General features: G+C 30.6%; 4 protein-coding genes across 15 annotated transcripts in view; 2 read left to right on the top strand and 2 right to left on the bottom strand.

The window, feature by feature from the left end:
• The window catches only part of Kair1d (Kainate-type ionotropic glutamate receptor subunit 1D), a 396,680-nt gene extending 384,311 nt beyond the window's left edge, over window positions 1-12,369 (bottom strand). For both annotated transcript variants that reach the window (XM_083099132.1, XM_083099133.1), the window contains exon 1: window positions 11,971-12,369. The gene's annotated coding sequence lies outside the window, so the exon portion shown is untranslated. The remainder of the gene's footprint in view (window positions 1-11,970) is intronic.
• Window positions 1,691-5,986, top strand: LOC145971591 (uncharacterized). Its single transcript, XM_083099447.1, has 2 exons — window positions 1,691-1,916; window positions 4,812-5,986. The coding sequence occupies exons 1-2, from the start codon at window positions 1,779-1,781 to the stop codon at window positions 5,178-5,180; spliced, it is 507 nt and encodes a 168-aa protein (XP_082955573.1). The 5' UTR covers window positions 1,691-1,778; the 3' UTR covers window positions 5,181-5,986.
• LOC145971458 (patched domain-containing protein 3) lies at window positions 7,895-20,166 on the top strand. Of its 8 annotated transcripts, none has more exons than XM_083099122.1 (11): window positions 7,895-9,040; window positions 9,834-10,016; window positions 13,248-13,386; window positions 13,467-13,713; window positions 13,856-13,932; window positions 14,217-14,664; window positions 15,233-15,478; window positions 15,569-15,871; window positions 16,410-16,977; window positions 17,198-17,680; window positions 18,232-20,166. In XM_083099122.1, exons 2-11 carry the CDS (start codon window positions 10,013-10,015, stop codon window positions 18,600-18,602), a joined length of 2,886 nt encoding a protein of 961 aa, XP_082955248.1. In that variant the 5' UTR covers window positions 7,895-9,040; window positions 9,834-10,012; the 3' UTR covers window positions 18,603-20,166. The 8 variants fall into 8 exon arrangements, with proteins under 8 accessions (XP_082955248.1, XP_082955253.1, XP_082955251.1 ...); XM_083099127.1 differs by lacking the exon at window positions 7,895-9,040 and adding an exon at window positions 12,061-12,171 and having other exon boundaries at window positions 9,839-10,016; window positions 13,280-13,386; XM_083099125.1 differs by lacking the exon at window positions 7,895-9,040 and adding an exon at window positions 12,061-12,171 and having other exon boundaries at window positions 9,839-10,016.
• Plexa (plexin A) overlaps window positions 18,849-24,653 on the bottom strand; it is a 275,026-nt gene continuing 269,221 nt past the window's right edge. For all 4 annotated transcript variants that reach the window (XM_083099119.1, XM_083099117.1, XM_083099118.1 and 1 more), the window contains 5 exons: window positions 24,365-24,578; window positions 24,105-24,288; window positions 23,309-24,019; window positions 23,083-23,228; window positions 18,849-22,983 (listed from right to left, as the gene is read on the bottom strand). In XM_083099119.1, coding sequence (XP_082955245.1) covers window positions 22,810-22,983; window positions 23,083-23,228; window positions 23,309-24,019; window positions 24,105-24,288; window positions 24,365-24,578 — 1,429 coding nt within the window. In that variant the 3' untranslated portion in view covers window positions 18,849-22,809. The remainder of the gene's footprint in view (window positions 22,984-23,082; window positions 23,229-23,308; window positions 24,020-24,104; window positions 24,289-24,364; window positions 24,579-24,653) is intronic.

Below are 24,653 nucleotides of genomic sequence, written 5' to 3'. Positions count from 1 at the left end.
ATTATATATTACATTTATATTATATTTTTATCATATATATATATGACAATTTTTTTATTTTTTTATTTTTTTATTTTTTTTACTCTTAATATGTGATATAAATTTATAGAAAATGAACAAAATTCTTATTCAAATTTCTTAGTCAAATTTCATATTTCTTCAACAAAATGTATTGCTATAAATTTATTTTAGTATATAATATTCTAATAACAGACTTTTAAAATTATTGATTGGAATCGTTATTACAAACTAATTTTTTTCAGTAAGAGAGATTTGCAGTATTATATTTCTAACTTATAACTGACTATTAACGAATATTCACGAGTGTTAGTGAGTATTGATATTTTTCAATGATAATACTGATTCTATTAGATAACACTGGTTCTATTAATTAAGAGAGGATAAGTCATATATTTTTATTAGCCTACCCGACAAAAACAGTTACGTCACATCCTCCAAAGATATTTTATTAAAATTTTTCAATTGTAATTTTGTATCTGAAATATTTCAGAAATATACCTGCATCATGTTTTTTATAATATTTATAATATTTATATTATTATATTATAATATTTATATTTATATTTTATATAATATTGTATTTGCAATATTTCTGAAATATTTCAGAAAGATAAAAAAGTTTGCTAAAAAAAAGATTATATCTGTATGTTTCTAAATATTTAATAGTATATATGTATATAGAATATGCTTCCTCGCTTTGCCGCTATGCGGCGCTGCATCAAATTAGCTAACTCGTATTCAACTTTTCGTCATAAAGTGTATATAAAGAACTGATACTAACACGGTCCGAAGTTTATTTTTTCTTTTAAGGACCGTCTACGATGGAAGTAATATTGATGGAGTAAGGCGTAAGCGAATGGTTCTTTTCCACTTCGCATTAAGGGTCGTCTACAATGGCCGTAGCATAAGGTTGTAAGGCCGTAGTCGTAAGAAATTGACCAATCACAGTTGATTATTCTCCTGAACTTCAACTGGGATTGGTCAATTTCTTACGACTACGGCCTTACAACCTTATGCTACGGCCATTGTAGACGACCCTTTACTCCTAGTTTTACGCCTTTACTCCACCGTCCACTCCACCGATGTTATTTTCATTGTAGACGGTCCTTTAGTCAGTTTATTTTAATAAACTGATTTAATTTAAAATAATTTGTTTAATAATCTGGATCGCTTGTTGGGATCCAGAATATGGAACAGATTATTTGAAATTAAACGGATAAAGGGGAGATAGCCTATTTATTGCGTATATTAAAAATAAAATAAAAATAAAATTATTCTTATGGCCGAGTGTATTTATATACTTTTATAAATGTCCAAGATATTCACTTATCAAAAATGAAAAAAGTAATATGTCTCGAAAGTTCGTGAAATTTTCACATAGATTCCACGTAGATTCTAGTACCGTTTTTGAGCGGATTATCCACTCGAATATCCACATGAATTCAACGATATTAATCTACGTGGTAATAACGTGGATTTCACGTACTGTTTTTGTCGGGATAATGTTGTAATTGATAGACCTGAAAAATATATTTTTAATGATCTATACATTTGCCATTTTAATTCAAAACTACACGTCTTGTGATAAAAATGCTTACGTTTAAATTTTTCCGCTCGCTTGCTTCGCGTCGGGTTACCCATTGCCTCATGCATTTGGTTTGCTAATGAAGAACCGGTTCAGATAAGAAAGAACGGTTAACGTGTTTTTTCTACGGTCGTTCAGAGGACGTTAAGCAAATAAGATTGAGACAGAAACAATGTTAGCGAATGCTACTGGAAATGAAACGAAAAGCTATGAGCTATGGTGGTCTATATACGCTTGGTGGTCGTGTGTGCTTGTACTGAAGATGATGTTGTTGACTTGGTGTACTGGACAAATACGAGTTAGGGAACAGGTAAAATTTTCAAACATCCAAAATATACTCTTATATTCATTTGTGATTAAATTCAATTTTTTCGGTTTGTGCCTGATTCTCTAAGAAAGTAGATGGTTTAGAGAACTAATTATCAACACAAAATACAGCATATTTTTATATGCGTATTTTTATTCATTTTAGTCATTATGTTTAATGTAATTGTTATATATATATATATATATATATATATATATATATATATATATATATAGTGTAAATTGATTCATTTTTTGTATTTTCATTGCTCTGCTCTTATATATATATTTTTTTTAGAACAACAGCAATACATTAACTACTTAACACATTTTAAAATAGATATATAAGAATATGTTAAATCAATTACACATACATACACAATCAAATACAACACGGCATTAAATACAACATAAAAATGTTTAATTAAAACAGATTGAAATTATACGTATATAATATTATTTTTTATATGATATTGCATTTTTAATTATATATTTTTATAGTTTTTGATTTTTGAATGTGCCTCATCTTCTTTAATATGATATATGAAAATGATAAAGTGCAGCAATATATCAAATATCAAACAAATTTGTTATACATATAAAACTAATAAAATTTATTTATTAATTGGACGCTTTATTTTGCAATTGTTAGCGTTTATTGGAAGAAATTTCTTTTCACATAGGAATATAAATTGATTGTAAAATTACAATCGTGTATATTAATTGGTCTCATTTTCGATTCGATACTTTCAACATTATTTATATATATGCATAATATAATATCGCCATTTATCGATCAAGAAACTTTATTCGACATTGTCAATGATTGTTAATACTATGATAATCATGAAAATTAACATCCTCGTCCGATCAAATTTCGATATTTCCAATGTCTGTTAATAACATGATAATTATGAATTTACTTCCGATACAAAATATACTTCATATAATATGTTTGTAGAGCAGTTAAATATGTAATAATATTAGAATAAATACAAATTATGAGTATCAAAAACTGCAATTAATTATAATTAAGCGTATGGATTAACATTACAATAAACATGACAATTTGATTAACATAACTATAAACGCTATCTATTACTCGATACTTTCGAATTTCAAATCCGCAATACAAATGGTACGATTTTATCTATTTTGTAAACAGCTGTTGGTTGACAGCTAATTATTGTCCTGTATGTTGATTGTTCACTAATTCATACAGATTCGAAAGTCTCAATATATCATTGTAATAGTGATTTAATCAAAAATTAATTTTTATTTTAGATGATGTTATTATTCGACTATTCTTTTATAAAATATATTATTAAAAGAAAAATAAATTATGATATTATTATTCAGCTATTTTTTTATAAAATATATTATTATTAAAAAAAAAGAAATATGAATTCTAGTTAATATAAATTGAGCGCAATTTATTATGCAGAAATTTTTTGAAGAATAGAGAAAAAGATAAGAAAAGTAGTAGTTAATTATACTTGCAAATATTGCTATTAATACTTTAATCACGCAACAATAATACTTTATATTCTTGATATTTATTCACATGCATATTTGCATTTAGTGGTTTTCTGTGAAACACAGGAAATGTGTCAATAAATTTTGAAGATATCGCAACAAAAAAAAAACAAAACAAATATCAACTAATCTCGAAGATATACACAAGATCGTACATTATTAAACATCAGCATAATTCGAGTTAATAAAATATGCAGTATATCATCACACTGTACACTGAGATTTCAATTTTTATTTAAACAAAAATAAAATTTAAGTATATATTTATCTTTTTTTTTGGAATTATTTGTTTTAAACATAAAATAAAAAAAAGTAAAATAATCGAAAATATTTAAATCTTACATATATACCTGGGAAAAAAGGTTTATATATAATTTTATATATAATTATATCTAATATAATTATGTATAATAAAATCTATTTATATTATTATTTATGTTATTATATCAAAATATTTTTATAAATTAATATTGAGTTATGCAAAATTATATTAGATTCTCTTTTCCAAGTAATATACTCGAATAATGATGGCATATATATAAAAAAAATATTATGTGCTTAATAAAGAAATGTATCGATGTATTGATACATAGACAAATTATATATATATGTATACATGTAACAATTTTCAACCATTCTTCAAATAATATTAATAAAAAATTTTCTTTCATTATTTAAGAGTACTTACAAATCATTATTATTAAATTTTAATTCAATAGTGGCAAATTTTTCTTTTAAATTAATTAAACATACGCACACATACATAAAGTAGCAAAACAGAATGTTAAATTAAATCGTAATTCTCTTTCAAAAATTGTAAATACAACGAAAGCCTATGCTAAAGTTTCAATTAGCTTTTGAATTATTATCTCGATATAGGAATCTGGCATATATCTAGATTGGAATGCAAATTAAATCGGTTTCGGAAAATTTGAAATTAAACTTTGCTATAATCTAAAAATAGATCTTTTTCTCAAATGTAGTATTTTATCATGTATGACATACATAAAATAAAAAATGAAAGAACAACTTGTGTGTACGAAATAAAAGCTTTCAAGCGCGCACAGTCAATTAAAATCTTTTTCTTTCGTGGTAAAACTCTCGGTAGAATGACAAATGGGACATTTTTGTTCCAGATAAATTTTCACATTCGTTGTTCTGTCAATCTCGCATCTCTCACGCGCCATGTATTTTTCTTTTTTATTAAAATATTATGTAAAAATGTTATGTAAAAATCATCGTAGAAATATGATAAATAAATCTGATCTTTATATATTAATAAGAAAAAGTATTCATTATATGAGTTAATTAAAATTATGTTCCAATCTAATCGGTTTTGTTTGTAATTTTATTTGTTACATAGGTGATCCATAGCGAAGAAGACAGAATGTGGATGAAGAAAAAATCAAGCATAATTTTATGTCCAACTGGCGATGGTCATCCTGATGTGAGTCGCATACGGAACGCTCATCGAAAAGATCTCGAGACGGTTCTTCCTTTTATAATTTTTACGCCGCTTTGGTTAAACGTCGAAACATGTAATTCTACGGTAAAGATTTTAATACCAGGTTTCGCATTAATCAGTATTTTATATACTTTGGTGCATATGCAACTTCTACAAGTATCTGCTCTTTGGAAGCATTATTTATCTATGATTTTATATTGCATTTTAATTTATATATGCACAATAATTGCAGTGAGATATACTATTACTATTTCAAAATTGATTTAGTTAAGAACAAGATTGAAGAGATTTTTATGATATTAATATGCTATAAAATAATTTTTGTAGATTATTACAAGATATTTTATTACAAGCATATTTTATTATAAGATTTATATTTTGAAAGAAAAAAATATGTAATTGATTAAATCCTACATGCGTAATTAATATGTGAAACTTTTGATAGGACAAATATTTCCATTGTTTTTTGTTCATTTATTCCTTATTATTTCTTTATCAATGCCTAATTGCATGGCGAGCAAAATTTATATAATTGTGAATCTCAATTAACTACCGAATAAAGATTTTATTTTGGTATTCTATTTATTTGATATCATATTTTATATATTTTAGAATTTGGTACGATGATTCATTCAACGAATTACGTGTGCTCAATTTCTTAAGTTGCCTATAGAGATATCAATATCTTTTATTATATATTTCAATTAATATTAGATAATTTGCGATTTGATGAAAGTTTGTAAATGACTTGATGATAAATTTAGTTTTTATAATTATCAGAAATATCAGGAATTTTAATACAATCTTTGACACGATTTTTTATGCAAATTTTATTCACGATTCTATTAGGCCGCAATAATGAATTTAAATATCCGATGAATTAATTTCTTATGAAAAATGTAAAATCGAAATCTCTATTTATATCAAATTTATATTATTTTGAATTTTTCAATTACAAATTTTATCGATTATGACAAATATTTGTGCATTGATTTTCAAAAGATACTAAGCAATCGCATGTGATGAGTTCGAACTAAAAATTGTACATTCTCTTAAATATACTTTCTATTATATTTTACTATATTATTTTTTTTTATTCATTTTTGTGATTCCTCTCTCTCTCTTTTTCTTATTCTCCCTTTTTTCAATTCAATCTTGTTTAATCTGTGAAAGAATTACTGTATTACCTACAACTATCTAATATAGAAACTAAACTAGTATGATTTAAAGATTAAAAAAAATTATATAACACAGTTTTTTCCATGTCTAGCGCTCAGCAAATTTTTGTTAAAACTTGGAATTTTAGTTAATGATTGTACCGCGAAGATAATCCGATAAAATATAACTGCTAGTCTCTGCGATAAAACTCTTCTGTCACAAATAAAAATCAATATAATCAATAACCAGCTATATAAATATTTGTTATGATATCTACTTAAGTTCATAGATCAATTATTTTTAAAAATATAAGATAATATAAATATCCCCTTTAATAAACTAAATATCTTTCTAAGTATAAATCTAAATATTGAATATACACTAAAATTGATATTTTCCTTAAAAAAAATTTGATTATATAAAAAAATAATATTTGTTTTATGTAAACTAGTAATTGCGTATAATGCGTAATATTTATCTTAAATAAAATTTATATATAAATATATATAAATGAGTTTAATTTATTTTAAATCCAAATTCTTTTTATCCAAATAAAAAATATAAAAATGTGTATTAATATCTCAATATACATGTATTTTAGCTATTAGTAAAAATAAAATGTTATGGCGAAAGTCATTTTGTCATTAATTTTCTGCCTATAAAAATAATGCAACAAAATTTATAAAATTCCTCTTGCAGAGAATATAAAATAATAATAAGAATAATCAGGAATATTACATATAGTCATATGTGTTATGATTATATAATTGATTAATTATTTCTAAAAAATTCCAAAAAAAAAGTATTAAAGAGCTATTATGTTGTTTTATATTGCGTAATATGTTGTGTATTTTACATATGCAGTTTTTGTAATATTTTTTATGGTATTATGTAAAGTTCTTGATTTTGAAATTAAAAACAACTCTTATTAAAGATAATTATTAATAGTTTCTCAGTCTCTCCAACGGTAATTCAATCAAGACTGACTTGATGATAAGTCGCTAAAGCGCAATTTTTTCCTTAAAACTTTTTTCTTTATTTAATAAAATATATTTACCTTTTATAGATATGTATGACATTTATATTTTTGAAAAAAATATTTTTGTTTGAAACAGAAAAGTCGCTCGACTACTATAACATAATTGGAATTTTTAGATAATTACATAAAATTTGTATATTTTCTCGTAAATGTAATTCAAAGAACAATGTAATTATTCGCTCAGATTCGAACTCACGTCTTTTCAGAACTTTCTCGACTTCTCTGTTTGCCACCCAACCGCTCTTATCAACTCGAGTTTTTCTTTCGCGAAAGAAATGTATATTATAAACATTCCCATGTAGAACAGAATATTGCAACAATATTATTAATATTACATTATATAATATAATATAAAATATATTATAATATTATAATACTACTGTAATATTGCAGCAACATTGCAATATTATCACAAAATTGCTGCAATGTTTTGTGCTTGTATTATAACAAAGCTAACAAGTCATTGAAATAAAAATAGCACACGGGTGTGCGCGACCGCACGATGTAATCAGCTGATTGTCAATCAGCCACTCGAAAAGTGCTATCCTCACGGCACTGCTGGACTATATATAAACTGGAATGGGAAACTGAATAGCCTTTCGCGAGCCAAGAGAGAACATTCGTCAAGACTAGGTGTTCTCACTTTGTTCTTTTAGATCTGCTTGTCCAAGATGTGCGCATGTGTGAAGATGCGTGAGAGCGAGACACCTAGAACTGAAAATCTATCTATCTCAAGCTCGCTATTCGTTTATATATTTAGCATAGCAGTTCCCATTCCAGTCAGATAGTTCAGTGTAACAATTGTGATAATCGACGCGTTATCGGCGGCCTATATACGTGGCGCTCTTTAGGTCACTGGGCACCGCTAAATCATTAAAATTATTGGCCCTTGCAAGAAAAAAACCTTTTAATCGCAACATTATAAAAGATCGGAAAAAATGTTACGTTCGCAGTCTCGCAAAAATTTCTGCACGCACCGCAAGAAAACCGCTTTTGTAAAACCGCTTAGTTATTAATTCCCGCTCGCACTTAGAGATTTTCTCGCATTCCGTCGCTTTCACGCAGTTCTCTCTTTTTGATTAGAAAGGAAGTGAATTATTAAGATATAAACTTAAATTTAAACAGGCCATCAGAGCCAAACGCGGATGGTAGTGAATAAGTTAAACAAGAATTAAGTTTTCGTTGAAATTTATTTGTGTGCACAGGGCACAAAATTTTCTTGGTACGATACCAAGCAAATTTTAAATAATTCTCAATTCGAGAAATTATTTAATTATTATCCCTCTATTTCCCCCCTGTAGTGTTGTAGGCGAGAAAAATATCGGACTGAAAGTCGCTGAATCGGGAAACGAACCCGAGTCTTTCGCTTGCTGGGCGACTGCTCTTACCACTGAGCGATTCAGACCCTTCAACTCGATACTTCTCGGTCGCCTACAAATATATATTAAATTAAAGTATAACGCCATCTTCCGCCGGCGTGAATTAAATAACTATAAGAAATTAGGCTCTGTATATTAAAATATAAACTTAAATTTAAACAGGCCATCAGAGCCAAACGCGGATGGTAGTGCGTAAATTCAACGAGAATTAAGTTTTCGTTGAAATTTATTTGTGTGCACAGGGCACAAAATTTTCTTGGTACGATACTAAGCAAATTTTAAATAATTCTCAATTCGAGAAATTATTTAATTATTGTCCCTCTATTTCCCCCCTGTAGTGTTGTAGGCGAGAAAAATATCGGGCTGAAAGTCGCTGAATCGGGAATTATTAAGTAAATATATTTCTGTCGAAATCTGTGATGTCTCAAAAACTTAAAAATCAAACCAAAAAATTGCGTGTGTCCAAATTTCTTTTGTGCGCGTCTTCTCACTGTGCTGCGGCGTAAAATCGTGTTCATCCGCGAACAATTTTCTACTTGTACTCTCTAAAAGTGAATCAGTGTATTATCACTAAAAAACAATAAATAGTCACTTATTATAAGCAGTTATAAATACAGCACTGTGAATCAGTTATAATACACTGATTCACTTTTAAAGAGTAATGTGTGGCTGTAATGTGGTTAAAATATCCAAACATCTTTTCTATATAATAATAAATATTATTGTTATAATTTTATTTTTTTAAATAAATATTAAATAATAATATATATAAATAATAATATAAATTAAATAATAAATATTAATAAAAATTTTTTTGTAAATAGTTTTCTTTAATTCTTTTTTTTAAATTAAATTCTTTCTTTCTAAATCTTTTTTTTAATTAAATTATCTTTCTCAGAGAGTTAATTATGTCTTAAATATTATAAAATCAAAGTGAAAAAGATGAGAGATTGCCCGTTTTTCAATATGTGATACATAACTTTAAATTAAAAATTGCGATGTATGATTATCCTACAGTACATTCATACTCTTCATTTAATTGCATTAAACAGTAATAAAAAACATTTGATAATTTGTTCGCATATTAATCTTATTTATTAATTGTAACCAAAACACTGAATTTAACGTTTTCCTATAGTAATAAAACACACAAAATAATATTATATGTGACACAGAATTTTTTAAATATTTTATACACAAAAAATTATAACACTTTACTTTCCAAATCATATTATCATTAATGTTATTTTTCATATGATTTTTCTACATGTAATGTTAGATTGAAGTACGGGCATGTAAATAAAAATAGATTATTTATTTATCATTAATCATGTGAAAATACAGATTTTAGAAAACCGTTAACAAATAGTCAATATGCAGGTAGTGGAAGCAGCGATATGTCGCACACAATATACTACCAAATGTGATCTCATATGACATATCGTTAAATATTAATATTCTGCATAATGTGAGAAAACAATATTTTATTATGTGTCTCGTCGCGCACCCTATGAAGAAACATAATGAGTACATATTCCCCGGGAAAAACAGTTTATATTCAATTATTATATATATAATTGTGTAGATATATAATTATATATATATATATATATATATATATATATATAATTATTATTTATTTAAAAAAATTATATCAAAATATTTATATAACTCCATCGAATGCAAAATAATACTCGGAAAAAAAAGTCTAATATAATTTGCATAATTCGATATGGTTATAAAAAAATTTTGATATAATAACGTAAATGATAATATAAATATATCTTATATACAGGGTGAATCATTTTAAGTTTCCTACTCTCTAAAAGTGAATCAGTGTATTATCACTGAAAAACAGTAAATAGTCACTTATTACAGCAGTTATAAGTACATCACTGTAAATCAGTGATATTTTATTGAAAGAATCAGTTAATAATTTTGACTGTTTCAATCAGTAATATTTCTCAATATTAGTAATATTTCTTTCGTTATTGTCAGTAATATTAAACTACAATTCATCTCTCTATCTGTTTCATATAAACTTAAAAATTTTATTTATATTTACTAAATATTTATTATATTAAAAAATTTTATTTTATTTATATTACATGCATATTGAACTTGTTATTTTAAATAGATAACGAACGAATAATTTTCATTAAGTCGCCAGACATTTATTTGTCCGACTTATAAAGATCGATTTAATATCTGAAGCCTCTCTATTGAGATTGTATCAAAAATTAAATCGAAGTAATACTTCTAATTTTAAATGTCGCTCTTTGCAAACTTTATATAATTCTTATGACTAAAATTAAATACGAGAGGGATAGCGATCGTAGCGGTAAACGAACGAACTAGCGATTACTGGTTTTACAGTAAAATTTACTGGGTTTACAGTGAATTTTATTTTAACTGACCATAATCAGTGAGATATAAGATAAAATAACAAAAAAGTAAGCGTTTCCACAGAAGATCAGTAAAATACTCACTGATTCTCAGTGAAATCTTATTTTACTGTTTAAATTAGTGATATTTTCACTGATTCACTTTTAGAGAGTACCTCAATAATTTTCTTATTTTTGATTATAGAAACAAATGTTTCAGACAAAAGTTGTTTGACTCGAAGGGGGACATAGGATGATGTCATTGGTTTGATCTTGGATAATTGTTTGAATGTCACATGAAGGTCACCTTTAATTTTTTAAACGGAATTCCCCATTTTTTATTGCTTATTCTTATAGCTTATCTCGAGAGCTTTCTAAAACACTATAATAAAATATTTACTTTTCGAATTATGAGGCTTGAAATAATTTCTTAATTTTACATAAACCATAAAATATCTAGTAAAATATTCATTTTTCGATTATCTTACCTTAATATTTTTATATACAAAATAATGAGAGGAATCAATTGGAATAAAGAAAACACATAACATAATTGAATCCTCTCATTATTTTGTACATAAAAGTATTAAGGTAAGATAATCGAAAAATGAATATTTTACTAGATATTTTATGGTTTATGTAAAATTAAGAAATTATTTCAAGCCTTATAACTCGAAAAATACTTGATGAAAAAATACTTTATTATAGTGTTTTGGAAAGCTCTCGACATAAGCTATAAGAATATGCAATAAAAAATAGGTGGTTCCATTTAAGAAATTAAAGGTGTCCTTGACCTCACCTTAACGATGCCATCCAAGGTCAAACCAATGACACCATCTTATGTTCCCCTCAAAACCATACAATTTTTGTCGAAAACGTTTTTCTCTAAAATGCTTAGTTTTTGAAAGAAAAGGGGTGTACTGGTGGTCTAGGACACCCTGTATATATATGATATATAATTATATATAATTATATATAATTATATATAATTATATATAATTATATATAATTATATATGAAACGGCTCAAGTTTCTCGATTAATATACATAAGATACATATACATACATATACATACTAATATACATAAGATAAATACCTTGACTAATTTCCATATCAATTGAATCCGTCCGTATGATGTCACTGATTTTAACGGATGACGATTGAAATAAAATTTCTAACAACACAGACTCGCGTAACTCTCGTTAGTGCGCATTCAATTATTGAGACTGTTTCAAATACGTTATGCGCGCCGATTATTTCGACCACTAAATTCATCACGTGATCGTTTCAGCCCAGGGTGAGTAACTTAAATTTTATATGCATTAGATCGAATTAGATGCTTTTCCGATGTATACGAACATAGGTTCGTTCTTTTTTATTTTTGATTGACTTTTTGTCTCTTCTCTCTTTCTTTTCAACTTCTAAATAATATATATAAATCTATCTTCTTTTTAGTGTGCACGTTAGAAAGTTCAAGAATAAAAAAAACATACCTTATATGTATATTCGGCTTCGATCTATTTTTAGCAAAGTGTAAAAAACTATAGAAAAGAAACTTCAATAAAATATATAAGCATATTTCTTCAGAAAGAAATACAAGTTTTGTTTCAAATATTATTAAAGCGAAAAAGTCAAGAAAACAAAATATATTTTTCAGTTATTATTAAGGGCGTGTTCCAAAATTCACTGCCAGCGCTGAAAATCTATAGCTCACGTTACGTATATTATATATTTTCAGCGCTGGCAGTGAATTTTGGAACATAGGCTAAGTGTATTCCGATTGAATGAGAATCATGCCGCGATTGACAGGTTGAACGGGAGTAATATATCGTCAGATAATAAACGGCAATTATGTTCCCATATAAGATCTGTGCGTTTTATTCGATAGAATTTTTTATGTTTGAAATCAGAGATGCAAATCTAGAACGAGAGATCAAAGGTTCCTAGTCAGTCGGTCAGGCCGTGTAGAAGAGTGCAATTGATTCACGCCCACAAAAAGTCGTTGCATAATGAAAGAGTTGTTACGCAAGTTGTTATTTCAAAGGATCTTCGCAGATAGATAATTATCTGTGACATTTAATAACCTTTCACAATTAGCAATGTAACTCGATAAAAACTGGAATTGACCGTGTTTAAAGGAATCGTCATATTTAGAGGTTATAATGTGATATCAAATGCGTCTGATATGCCTAATAAAAATACTTGATTATTACGCAGATGACGCATAATTTACTATAATAATTAATGCACAATAATTCTGTCGTCATATGCACACCTATATTACCTGCTCAGGAAAACAGAATTTAAATGCATCTGCATAAAATAGCTTCTCTTGTACAATTATAGTCATTAGATTTTTTTATACGATTATAGTGTTATTATTATTGCCCTTTATTATGACTAAGGAAATAATGGAGCTGCACGAGAATCGTGCTAAAGAGCAATTGTATCATAAATTTTGGCACAATATACCAGAACGCCTATCTAAGGGGGTGGAACATTTTTTCTATCGGTAAACTTTGATCTTAAAGTAAAAAAATTAATCTACATATACAATCAATTTAATAACAGAATGCTTTTATCTTGATATAGGCTGGGAATGCATATTGCTCAAAATCCATACAACTGCTTACTAGGATGTTCTATTGTAATATTATTCTGTCTCTCTGGATTGTTTCGTTTTCGACAGGAGAAAAATCCTGTGAAGCTTTGGTCTTCGCCAGACTCTGACTTTGCGTTAGATACTGATTGGCTAATGTCACATTTTAAAGAGGGTTTACGAATTCAAACATTTATTTTAACTGGTAACAATGTCTTAGAACAAGAAGCGCTTATTAGGGTAAATATATAATGCGATACTTTATTTTGTGATACTTTATTTTCCTATTTTCAATTATATGAGATATTAATAATTACAAAAATTAAAGATCAATTGATAGTATTCTTTTCAATAATTACAAAATATATTTTTTATGTTGCAGTTAAATGAAATAACTAAACAAATAATCTCTGTTCAAACACCAATTGAGAAGATTTCTTGGACCGATGTTTGTATGAAGTAGGTATAAGAGATATGAAATTTAAATAATTAAAACTATATTGTTAAATATTATAGCATTTTATATATTAATATTATAGTATTAAACTTATATAAAGAAATTGAGGCTTTAATCCAAAAGATTTATTTAATAATTATATTAATTAACATTTCATAAAAATATCTCATTTTATTTTTCATTATTATAACAAAAAGGGGATTTTTGTGTATTAAATTTGTATTAAATATGTATTTATTTGCAAGAAAAAAAATTATAGTATTAATATGCAAATTTTTATTCATAGGATTCCTTCCATTGCTGGCTATATGCATAGAACAAAGAGAGAAGATCCTCTTTCAGAAGATGATTTTTTTGACGATGATTTTACTTCAAGAATTAATCAAACTTTGTTTGAACCTGTTATTCATATTGATACTAAATTCTATTGCGACGTAATTAATAGCTTGTCTAAGGCTTGCCTTATGTTCAGTATTTTAGATATATGGAATTTTGATAGTGCTAAAATTAAAAAAGATTCTACAGAAGAAATTATTGCAAAGATAAATACAATAAAAGTCAGTCCTACATTGGGTCATTCCATGAATTTCAGTGAACTTCTTGGAGACATAACTTTGGATGAAAAAGGTAGAATTATTGCAGCAACAGCTATAAAGACGGAATTGATGGTTCACATTAAATATCTCGATGTGAACATGGATAAAAGTGGAAACAGCGCGGGAACTGCTGATTGGGTAAGATGAATTTAGATTAAGCTAAATCATGATGTATTTATTAATAAATATCTTAATACTGAATGAATATCATTTACAAAACCTTAAACTTTACTATAAATTAAGCTATATCTAATTGTTTTAAAAAAAGATAAAAATAAAATAAAATAAAAGAAACAAAAAAGAAATATTTAAATTTTATGATATGTTATTTATATATGATTTAGGTTTCATATTATTTTTATCTGATTTATAAGAATAGAGATAATTTGACAGAAAGTTAATTAATATAAAATATAATATCAAGATATGATTATAAAGATTATGATTTATATTTTTATTCTTATTTATATTTTATTATTAATTCATAAACTTTCACTTTTGTTGTTCAATATTAAAATATCTGATCATCATAATTATAATATTTATATGAATTTATTTTAAACATCTGTTTTTTTATTATAATATCTCATTATAGATCTGTAAATTGTCTATTCAGAATTCTACTTTAAATTTGTAGTACCAATTTTTATAGACTTATAAAATAACAATAAGTAAGTTTATAATCAAAGTCGATCATTTTACACAGGCAACATTCGAGGTATTAACTTGGGAATCAGCTTTTCTGGAATTTGCTAAAAAGCTTTCAAACAAATTGCAAAATGAGAGAAATAATAATAACTCGTTGGAATTTTATTATGAAGCAGGCAGAAGTTATGGAGATCTTAGTGGGACAACTATGTTTCAAGATATAGATAAATTGATTTTAGGAGTTGCATTAATGTTCCTATATGTTTTGGCAATACTTTCGAAATATAATTGGGTGGAATTGCGGGTATGTGTTCTAATATAATTATTGTATGAGTATAATACAAATTTTCTTTTAATTTGATGATTTATTGGAATTGTCTCATCTTTTACACAGTTTCTTCTTACTGGTATTGGGCTTTTCTGTGTGGGCAGTGCATTTTTACTTGCAGTGGGAATATGCTCTTTAATTGGCATCCCATACGGCCCAATACATACATCTTTGCCGTTTTTACTCTTGGGTCTTGGAGTAGATGATATTTTTGTATTTAATGCATATTGGAAACAAATACACATTGACGACTTAATGTTAAGTAAATCACTGGCAGAAAGGATCGGGATTACGTTAGGTCGTGCCGGTTCTGCTATTACTATTACTTCGTTTACCGACATCGTGGCTTTCCTTATTGGTGCTACTACAGTATGTATAGAGTTCATTATAACATGCAGAAGAATGCATAATATTTCTCATATTTTGATTGATTTATGAATTTAACGATTTCTAGCACTTACAATAGATTTTAAATAAAAGAATTATTAATTATTATTAATCAAGAAAGATAAATATTCTTAATTGATTAATGTGATATTCTTTCTCATAATTTTGTAATAAAATAAGTATGATTTTGAATAACAATGTCCTGGATAATAATTTTTTATCATATAATATATTTTCTTACAAAAATATCTTTTTTTATGTATAATATTTACTTTTTTCTATTTTTTTATCCAAAAACATAGATTAATGATCTCTCTCTCTCTCTCTCTCTCTTTCTTGACTTGATTTAAATAAATAAATTTTTTCAACTTCAATATATACATTAATATGTACAATTATACATTAATATATACAATTGTCAAGTTACTTGATTTATGCGTTTTTTGCTTTTACGCAGAAATAATTATGAAAAAACCAGCTTCTTTTATACATAACGTTTTTATATAATGTTCTTTTTTAGGTATTACCTTCGCTTCGATCATTTTGCATCTATGCTGCGATGGGCATATTGATAACATATTTATTTCAAATTACATTTTTCATTGCTTATTTTACCATAGACTCCAGAAGAATAGAACAAAAAAGAAATTGGATATTACCATGTATCGTGCATGAAAACTTTACGCCCAAGTTATCGGATCCAAGCAATGCATTCTCCTGGAAACTTATACATGTTTTGTACTATCGTGCAATATTAACTATGCCCGGCAAAATTATTATCATAATAATTACATTGATAATGATGTCGATAAGTATCGTGGGCACGATCCATTTGAAACAGGGATTTGATCCAGCATTGTTGGTGCCGAAAGGATCATACTTGGATCAGTTCACAATTATAAACAATCAAAAATACTCCGATCAAGGATATGAAGCTTTCGTTCTTATGGGAGACAACATTGATTATTCCTCTGAATTCTCTAAGATAATATCTCTAACAGAACGCTTAGAGAATGCATCTTTTATTCAAAATATAGAACCTTGGCCAATTAACTTCGCAAAATTCGTGTCGACGTTCTATAACATAGGTTATTTATTGATAACATTTATTTGAATTTTAGAAGTTGCAAAATATAAATATTTTATTTTAATTTTGAAAAAATATTTTAAAAAATGAAAATTATTATTTATATTTATATAAAAGACTATCTATTTACAAAGATTTTAAGCTACTCTTAAAAGACATAATTTGTTTGTTAATTAATCGCATACTTTAAAATAATTAGAGAACGTTTTTTTTTGTTTTAGATTTAAAAACCACGAAAATTACAGATGATAATTTTCACCACTATTTGTCGAAATTTCTTGTTAGCAAAACTGGTGGCAAATATCAGAGAAATTTTGTTTTCAATGAAACTTTTACATGTGGTAAAAACGCTCCACAAATCATAGCAACAACCATTGAATTTAAATTCATACGATTTGGGAATTCCTCCAAATGGATTCCAGCAATGGATGATAGTAAACAGTTGGTGAGTGAAGCGAAAATTGAGGGTTACGCCACAGTGTGGAGCAAAATATTTGGACCCTGGACCTCCGATAAAATGATCATTCAAGAAGTATCACGAAATCTGTTATTGGTGTTAATTTGTGTCATGAGTACCACAGCAGTACTTATTGCTGAAGTTCAGACTTGTTTTTGGATTTTACTCTGTGTACTTCTTACACTGCTAAATGTTTGTGGCTTCATGTCCTTTTGGGGACAACCATTAGACATGATCTCTAGCATTAGTAAGTACATTTTTTATTTAATCGTAATTCTTTTGCTTCAATATTTTATTATAAAAGATAAAAACATCTGTAAATATAATCAAAGAAAAAATTATTTGATGAAATCAAAGAAAATATGCTTTTTAACGAAAAATTTTATTTTTATTGTAATATGTCAATTTTATAAAAAATATTAAGTAAATTCTTTGTAAATTTATTTATTTATGAAAACGTCATTATCATTATCATTTCGATAAAAGCATTTGTTTAGGAATTAAAAGGATACTTATATTGCAAGATTAATTGAATCCTTATAAAAGATATCTGCGAAGAGAGAATAACTAAGAATAAACTTACCAATTTTCGTTACCTTATCATTATATTATCTGCATAAAATTAGAGTATCATTATATATTAGTGCATTTTTCAATTATTTTTATTAACACACGCGAATAATTCCCGAGTAGTCACTCTTAAGCAATTTCTTTTTTCAATGTTGTTCAGAACGAATATCTTTCGTCGATTGGGTAGTTTCATGCCGACTGCTATCTCAATGAGAATCCCTTGTGCAGGTCTCCAGCTGGCTATCGGTTTAAGCGTGGATTATGCCGCGCACGTCGCGCATGCCTTCTTGCATACAGAATCACGAAAGGATGACGATGATGCTCCTCGTACAACCCGAGCGTTGATAGCAGTCAGACATATCGGGGCAGCAGTTGCATACGGCGCGGGATCGACATTGTTTGCCGTATTAATGCTAGCATTCTCGACGTCCTACGTGTTCATAGCCTTTTTTAGAATATTCTTGCTAGTGATCTTGTTCGGACTCTGGCACGGGTTGATTATGTTACCTGTAGTGTTGAGTATTATTGGGCCACCAAGTTTACGCGTGACTCAACGACGGCAGCCAATGTCCGTCTCTGTAGTTGACGATGAAGATTAAAACGGAGATACGGATAGTTTGTTCAAGCATCCTCGTTCTTTATCAATAATATTTATTTTTGGTTCAATAAACATACAAAATTATTACACTATCCGTACTAGTAATCACACATTTATACAAAAATAATAATTAATAATAATAATAATACGTCTGATAACTTAAAAATGATATATTTATCGATTTATATATTTATATATTAAGATTATACAAAAATTAAGAAATAAAAAAAACAAGTACAAAATAATGTAGCAAGATTGATATAGATTTATTATCAATTATCATCGATCAGAAAGGAACATGACTATTATAAACGTAACGTAATCATGTTTTGCTGGATGCGTTTATCCTCCATGTATAATCGTAATTAATATTTATGACGTAAAAATGAGCGGCGAGGGAGCGACCTCGGGATTGATTGGCGAACTCCCTCCGCTGCCTCTCTCAGTCTTGCACAGTCCATCTGACATTCGCCCGATCTCTCATTCACTCGACCCCGTCCTCTTTGTCTCTTCTTCCAACTAGATCCTTTTACCCCTCTCAGCCCAGTCAGACGAATCCGTGGAATGACAGTGAGAGGGGACGGAGTACGCATACGCGGCTCGAACAAGACACACAGAGAGGCAGGGACATAGTGGATACACACAGATACTCATACATTCGCTCGCATATCAGCGTACACCGGAAACATTCTCGGAGGCGCGCACTCCATACTCAATTATACGACGGTAGTTAGACTGCCGGGGCAGCAAGCCACGCACGAACGATACGGTGATTAAGTTATTACACATCTTCTTAGTTAAGTCGAATTTTACAAATCGGGATTCGTACATTTCATAATTGATTGAGGAACCATCGATACAATAATAATAATCATAATAATATTTACTTAGCAAAATGTGCCGATCGGTAATTGTGGCGAATGACGCGTGATGTGAGCACAGTTAGTCGTGTTAAAAAGATGGGACATCGGGGTATTTGGAAGAAGGGATTGAAGGGAGGAGGGGGATCGGGCAATGGGAGATGGAGAAACGGCGAGGATTCTCACAATATAGTATACACGGCCGGGGGACATACAGATATGGGAAAGAGGCGGGATTCGAGGATGACGGTGACCGAAGGCGGTGGACCGTGAAGAAGTCTCGCACGTCTGCTCACCAGGGTTTCAAGGTACACACGCACTTAGGGGGGTACACCGTGGGAAAGACACTCAGGGCAGACAGACACCGACATAGAGACTAGGCTACCGACTATACGTTAATATCTATCTAAACGTGTAATTAGCGTACGCACCGCATACACATCCGGTACGCAAACGTTCTCTCTCCGCCCGCCTTTTTTTTTTTGCGTACAATCGGTCGCGGGAGGCGCGTCAGAAAAGCGCTCTCGCTATGTTTCGTTTTTTCTTTTCTTTTTTTTTATTTCTCTCTTTCTCGATTCTTTTCTTTATTATTGTTTTATTATAATCAGCGATCGCGTCGTAGTCGTGTCCCTTTTTCTTTCTCTCGTTTTTTTTTTTATAGTAAATGCTATGTAGTCTTTATTACTCAAGCTTATGCCCAAAAATCTACCAGAGGCACTTTGGGTTTATTAGTACCATTTGAAGTCGGCGTGCGCGGGGGAGGGTACCGCACGCCCCGTCCTCCTGCGCGGAACAGCGGGCGAACGACGAGCATATGTTCACGTCTCATCCTCGAGAGAGAAACCGTTGGTTGTTCGATCGACCCGTCATTAGTCGTTATATAATTTCTCAACTCTTGTTGTGTCGCGCGATTATTACCCTGTCTGGCGATGTGTCTTCGCCACCGCGTAGATTCCACCGTCTGTCTCCTTTCCACCGACATTCTACCCCGCCCTCCCCCCAATTCCTCTTCCGTGAGCCTACCCCCAACGATTCCGTATCTTTTTTACGCTTTCTTACCTTTCCACCACGGTCTTCCGATGTTTTTTGAGCAATAAATACTTTCTCCACGTACAACTGCACATTGAATTGACGCACAGGACACACGCACACGTGCATACACGTCGGACAGTCATTCGCTACCAGCCGCACGCATTGACAGAACGTTTACTTTAAACGCGAGAGTCGCAAACTCGAAAACGCTCGTCGCGCGAGAAACATCTAGCCTCGAATAATTTCTTAAAGCTCCTTATATTTTAAAAAATATATAAAATCAGATCATAGAATCAGATCGTAGATTCTATAAATCATGATATAGATTTTATAAATCGACGAAGAACATAATTGATCCGGCAACTTTGTTCATCGAGATAGCGATCTTCCGATAATGTCGGTAATAAAAATCGAAAATAAAAATCAAAAGTAATATACATAATACGTGGCCTTTTTTTTATGCGATACTATGCAATGCTTTCGGCTCTCGGATCAAACACACGCCCATTCGCGCGGCTCACTTTCACGCACACCAATATGGTTACATCCACAGAGTTAATTACGCTTTTAATTAATGATTATCAATTCAATATCAATTCAATATCAATGTATTACAATCAGACAATACTCAACAGTGATCGTTATTCATTATATATTACAATAATTAAGAGTGACAACAATATGACGACGGAGGCGTTGAAGCATTACAAGGGAGAAAGGGGGGAAGAGAGAGAAGGAGATAGAGAGAAAGATTAAAAGTGGCATGAATCATAGGAGGATGAAGGAAGAACGGGAGAGGTTTGATAGTGGACATGTTACAACTAGTATGAGAAAAGAGGGAGAGAAAGAGATAGTGATAGGCATACGAATGAGGCAGGAAGAGGATGAAGTTATCAATGATTATGGAATAGCGACGATGACATCGGTGATGGATGCACGACGATAGGAATGAACGATTAAATGGCAAAATGGAACGATGAGTCGCGGAGACTAAGGAGGGGAAGCACGCACACTCAACACAACCGTCACATCGAGCTGGCCTCGCGCGTGGCCATAGTCCATAGATTAATTACCTACTAACTAGTACACAGTCTGTCTCCGTTGCGCGGATGACTCTTTTTTTTCCTCCCTCCCTCCCTCCTTCCTTCCTTCTTTTCTTCCTTCCTTCACGAGCGCCGTGTAAGTATACGTAATACACCACGTTAAATACGCGCGTGCGCGCGGTATAGCGCTGCCGAGCTATGGAGCGAGCGACAGCGCGCTTATAAGCGTGTGAGCGAATGAGATTTCTTTACATCTCGTTTTTGTGTGATAAAATTATGGCAAAATACTCGACGCGGGATACCGCCCTACTGCTCGCACGCGCGCCTCCTCGGATACTAGATATACGCACACGCACACACAGGCATGCTTGCGCCAGTATAAAGTGTATATATGTACACATATACATACGACATACCATCCATATATGTATATATATATATACATATATATATATATATATATATATATATATATATATATATATATATAATATTTATATATATATAATATATTCATATCGCTTAATTATTTCATCGTTATCGGTAATTATCATTATTTCATAAAATTCGTCAGTTCACATAATTCAAAAAATTTCAGCTAGAATAGCGGTGGATGGAAATGTTTCTTCGTTAAAAATCGCGATTGCCATTAATCGGCACCAGCGATCGACCGTTTTTTTTTTTTTTTTAAACACATTTACAAATTATCGATCGATATCACGACTGATTCCCTCACTCGCGCCTTTCTTATCACTAGTGTGTGTTTCATTATTACATATTCATTTTTAAAATCACTCGCAGTGCAAACGGTGCGCGACCACTGCGCGACGAGGGAAACGGTCTCGCCCCGCTTTTGCACTCGACTCGGCCGCCGAGGTATGATCATACATTTAATATTCTATTACAATGATTTTTTTTTTGATATTTTATGTACAATTATGCGGCAATGTGCTTATGATTATGGTCACACGTACGAACCGGCGACCTCTGAGAAGACTTCTCCTCGACACATATTTTAACACTTAATCCTTTAATTAAATTCCAGTTAACTCGCGGCGTTCAACCCGGTTCGGGATTCTTCCAAGTTCACTCGCGATTTGCGTTATGCTGAGAAAAACTGGCTTTTGCACGAAACCTGAGATAATCGATTACAAGGTAGGCCAGTCCTCTTCGTTCGCGCCGTCGAGAATTAAATCGGACCATGATTGGCCGCTCAGCAGGGTAACTCTTGACGAGCGGGTTTCGTCATGTGCTTCATAGAATTCATGGTACATCAGGGGTTGTCCGCCGCCATTATATTGTGCACTTGCTCGAGCTTGTACGCCAGTCTCTGCTTCTGCGAGAATTCGTCCTCCTCGAGAGTGACTATTAGTTGTTCGTTGTATTTACCCGCGTATGTATATAGTTCGTATAAAGCACAATTCGTATTAAACTCCGTTGTGTGCAACTGAAATAAAATTAGACAAAAATTAGTTGATACGTTAGACAAAACTCTCATACTGAGATTTATACATTGCTAGAAAAAGTTACAAAAGTAGATAAATACCCTCGATTCTTCGGCAAGCATGGCATTCATGTCTTGATCGGATATGGCTGGCATGACTTTGATATCTGAGTAGTAACGCTCTACCCATTCTTTGTACACTGGAATGTCTTTTGCATATAACAGTTTTGAACTCGGAGAGTCCTTACCTAAAAACAGAACAGAAGAAAAAATTTTATACATTTCTGAATCCTTAATCAATGCAGATAGAACAACAATAGATATGTACCTAATCTATGGTCCGACGTTGAACAGCTATCCATAAACGTCTGTGCGACAACAGATAAACACGAGTCTACGATGTTGGACTTGTGTATATCGAAAATAAAGTTTGGATTTTTTATAAGGTTAACCCAAAACCTGAGAGGAAGGGAATTGCTCTTCCACGTGTGTACCACTTCGGGATCGGATATGCCATGTTGCAGAGCTTGGTCGTCCATGAAGTCAAACATGTATTTGATGGCGAGAGGAAGCGCCGAGCCTCGATGGGCAGTGCTGAATATGGTCTCGAACAGATCATCGACAAATTTCTGAAGTGTACCCTTCGTTGCCAATAACCTTGTCAAATAGATTTCTGAGACCATTTTGTTACCACGATCTCCCTCCTTTCGCGCATCGGAATCATGATGCTTAACAAGATGCCAGACTTTCATTCCGCCTTCATGATTCTGATTGAGCGGCGAGGTAGCGCGAGAAAGTGGGGGACTGGCCGAACTGAATTTGCTAAGATTCAAGGTCTCATATTTGTGCGATTTGTCCGTCTTCTCCGATAAAATCGAGAGATTGTATATAGATGATTGTTTGGAGACTAAATTAAGCGACGCTCCATCTGGTACCCTGTAATGATTCAAAGTATTCCTCTTCTTCCATTCGCCTTCTGTCTTCGTTGTTGAATCTTCGTCGTAGAGAATTAATCTACCGGACGCACCAGTTCGCCATTCTGCAATATTTCAAGTAAAATATGAGAATTGTATGACTTTACGTAAAGACATTTTTTGGAACATTCAAGCGCACAAGTCGCTTACCAAGATCAAGATCCTCCTTTCGGGGTCTTTGGCTATAAGGAGTCGCTCGGTAGATTGTATCCAACGCTTTCTCTTTCACCTGAGATATTGTATCGCAGTCAAGAACTTTGACTGGCACGTTTTCCGTGTTAGGATCCATTCCGCCGACAAACACGGTTTGTTGGGATATCGAGACGTAGACCGTCTGAAATTTTAACGGAAACATTATTATTACAAAGCATCAATTTATTTTCCTTATTGAAGCACTAACGCTTCCTTACCATTGGCTTAAAATCAATAGATTGTCGGATCAACTTTTCTTCAGACAAAGAATATCGTGCTTCTGAAGTAATCGCATCGACAGGACCCTTATCGACTTGTTGTTTCACCGCACGAAATAGTACATATAATGGTTCGCCAGCGCACTCTCTCATAAACTTGTACAAGAGAAACGTGAACCAGGCAGATAACATTTTCTCAGCAACACTCTCAGTTCTACAAAATAAATAAACCACTTAAAATATATTCCTGATACAACAGAGCATTAACAATTGAAAGTACATCGTATAC

This window comes from Camponotus vicinus, unplaced genomic scaffold (genome assembly GCF_025532165.1).
Source record: "Camponotus vicinus isolate PSW18456_S1 unplaced genomic scaffold, iyCamVici1.0 SCAF_5, whole genome shotgun sequence".
Taxonomy (NCBI): Eukaryota; Metazoa; Arthropoda; class Insecta; order Hymenoptera; family Formicidae; genus Camponotus; species Camponotus vicinus.
Note: the sequence above shows the minus strand (reverse complement) of the source record. Positions and strands in the feature narration are given on the sequence as shown.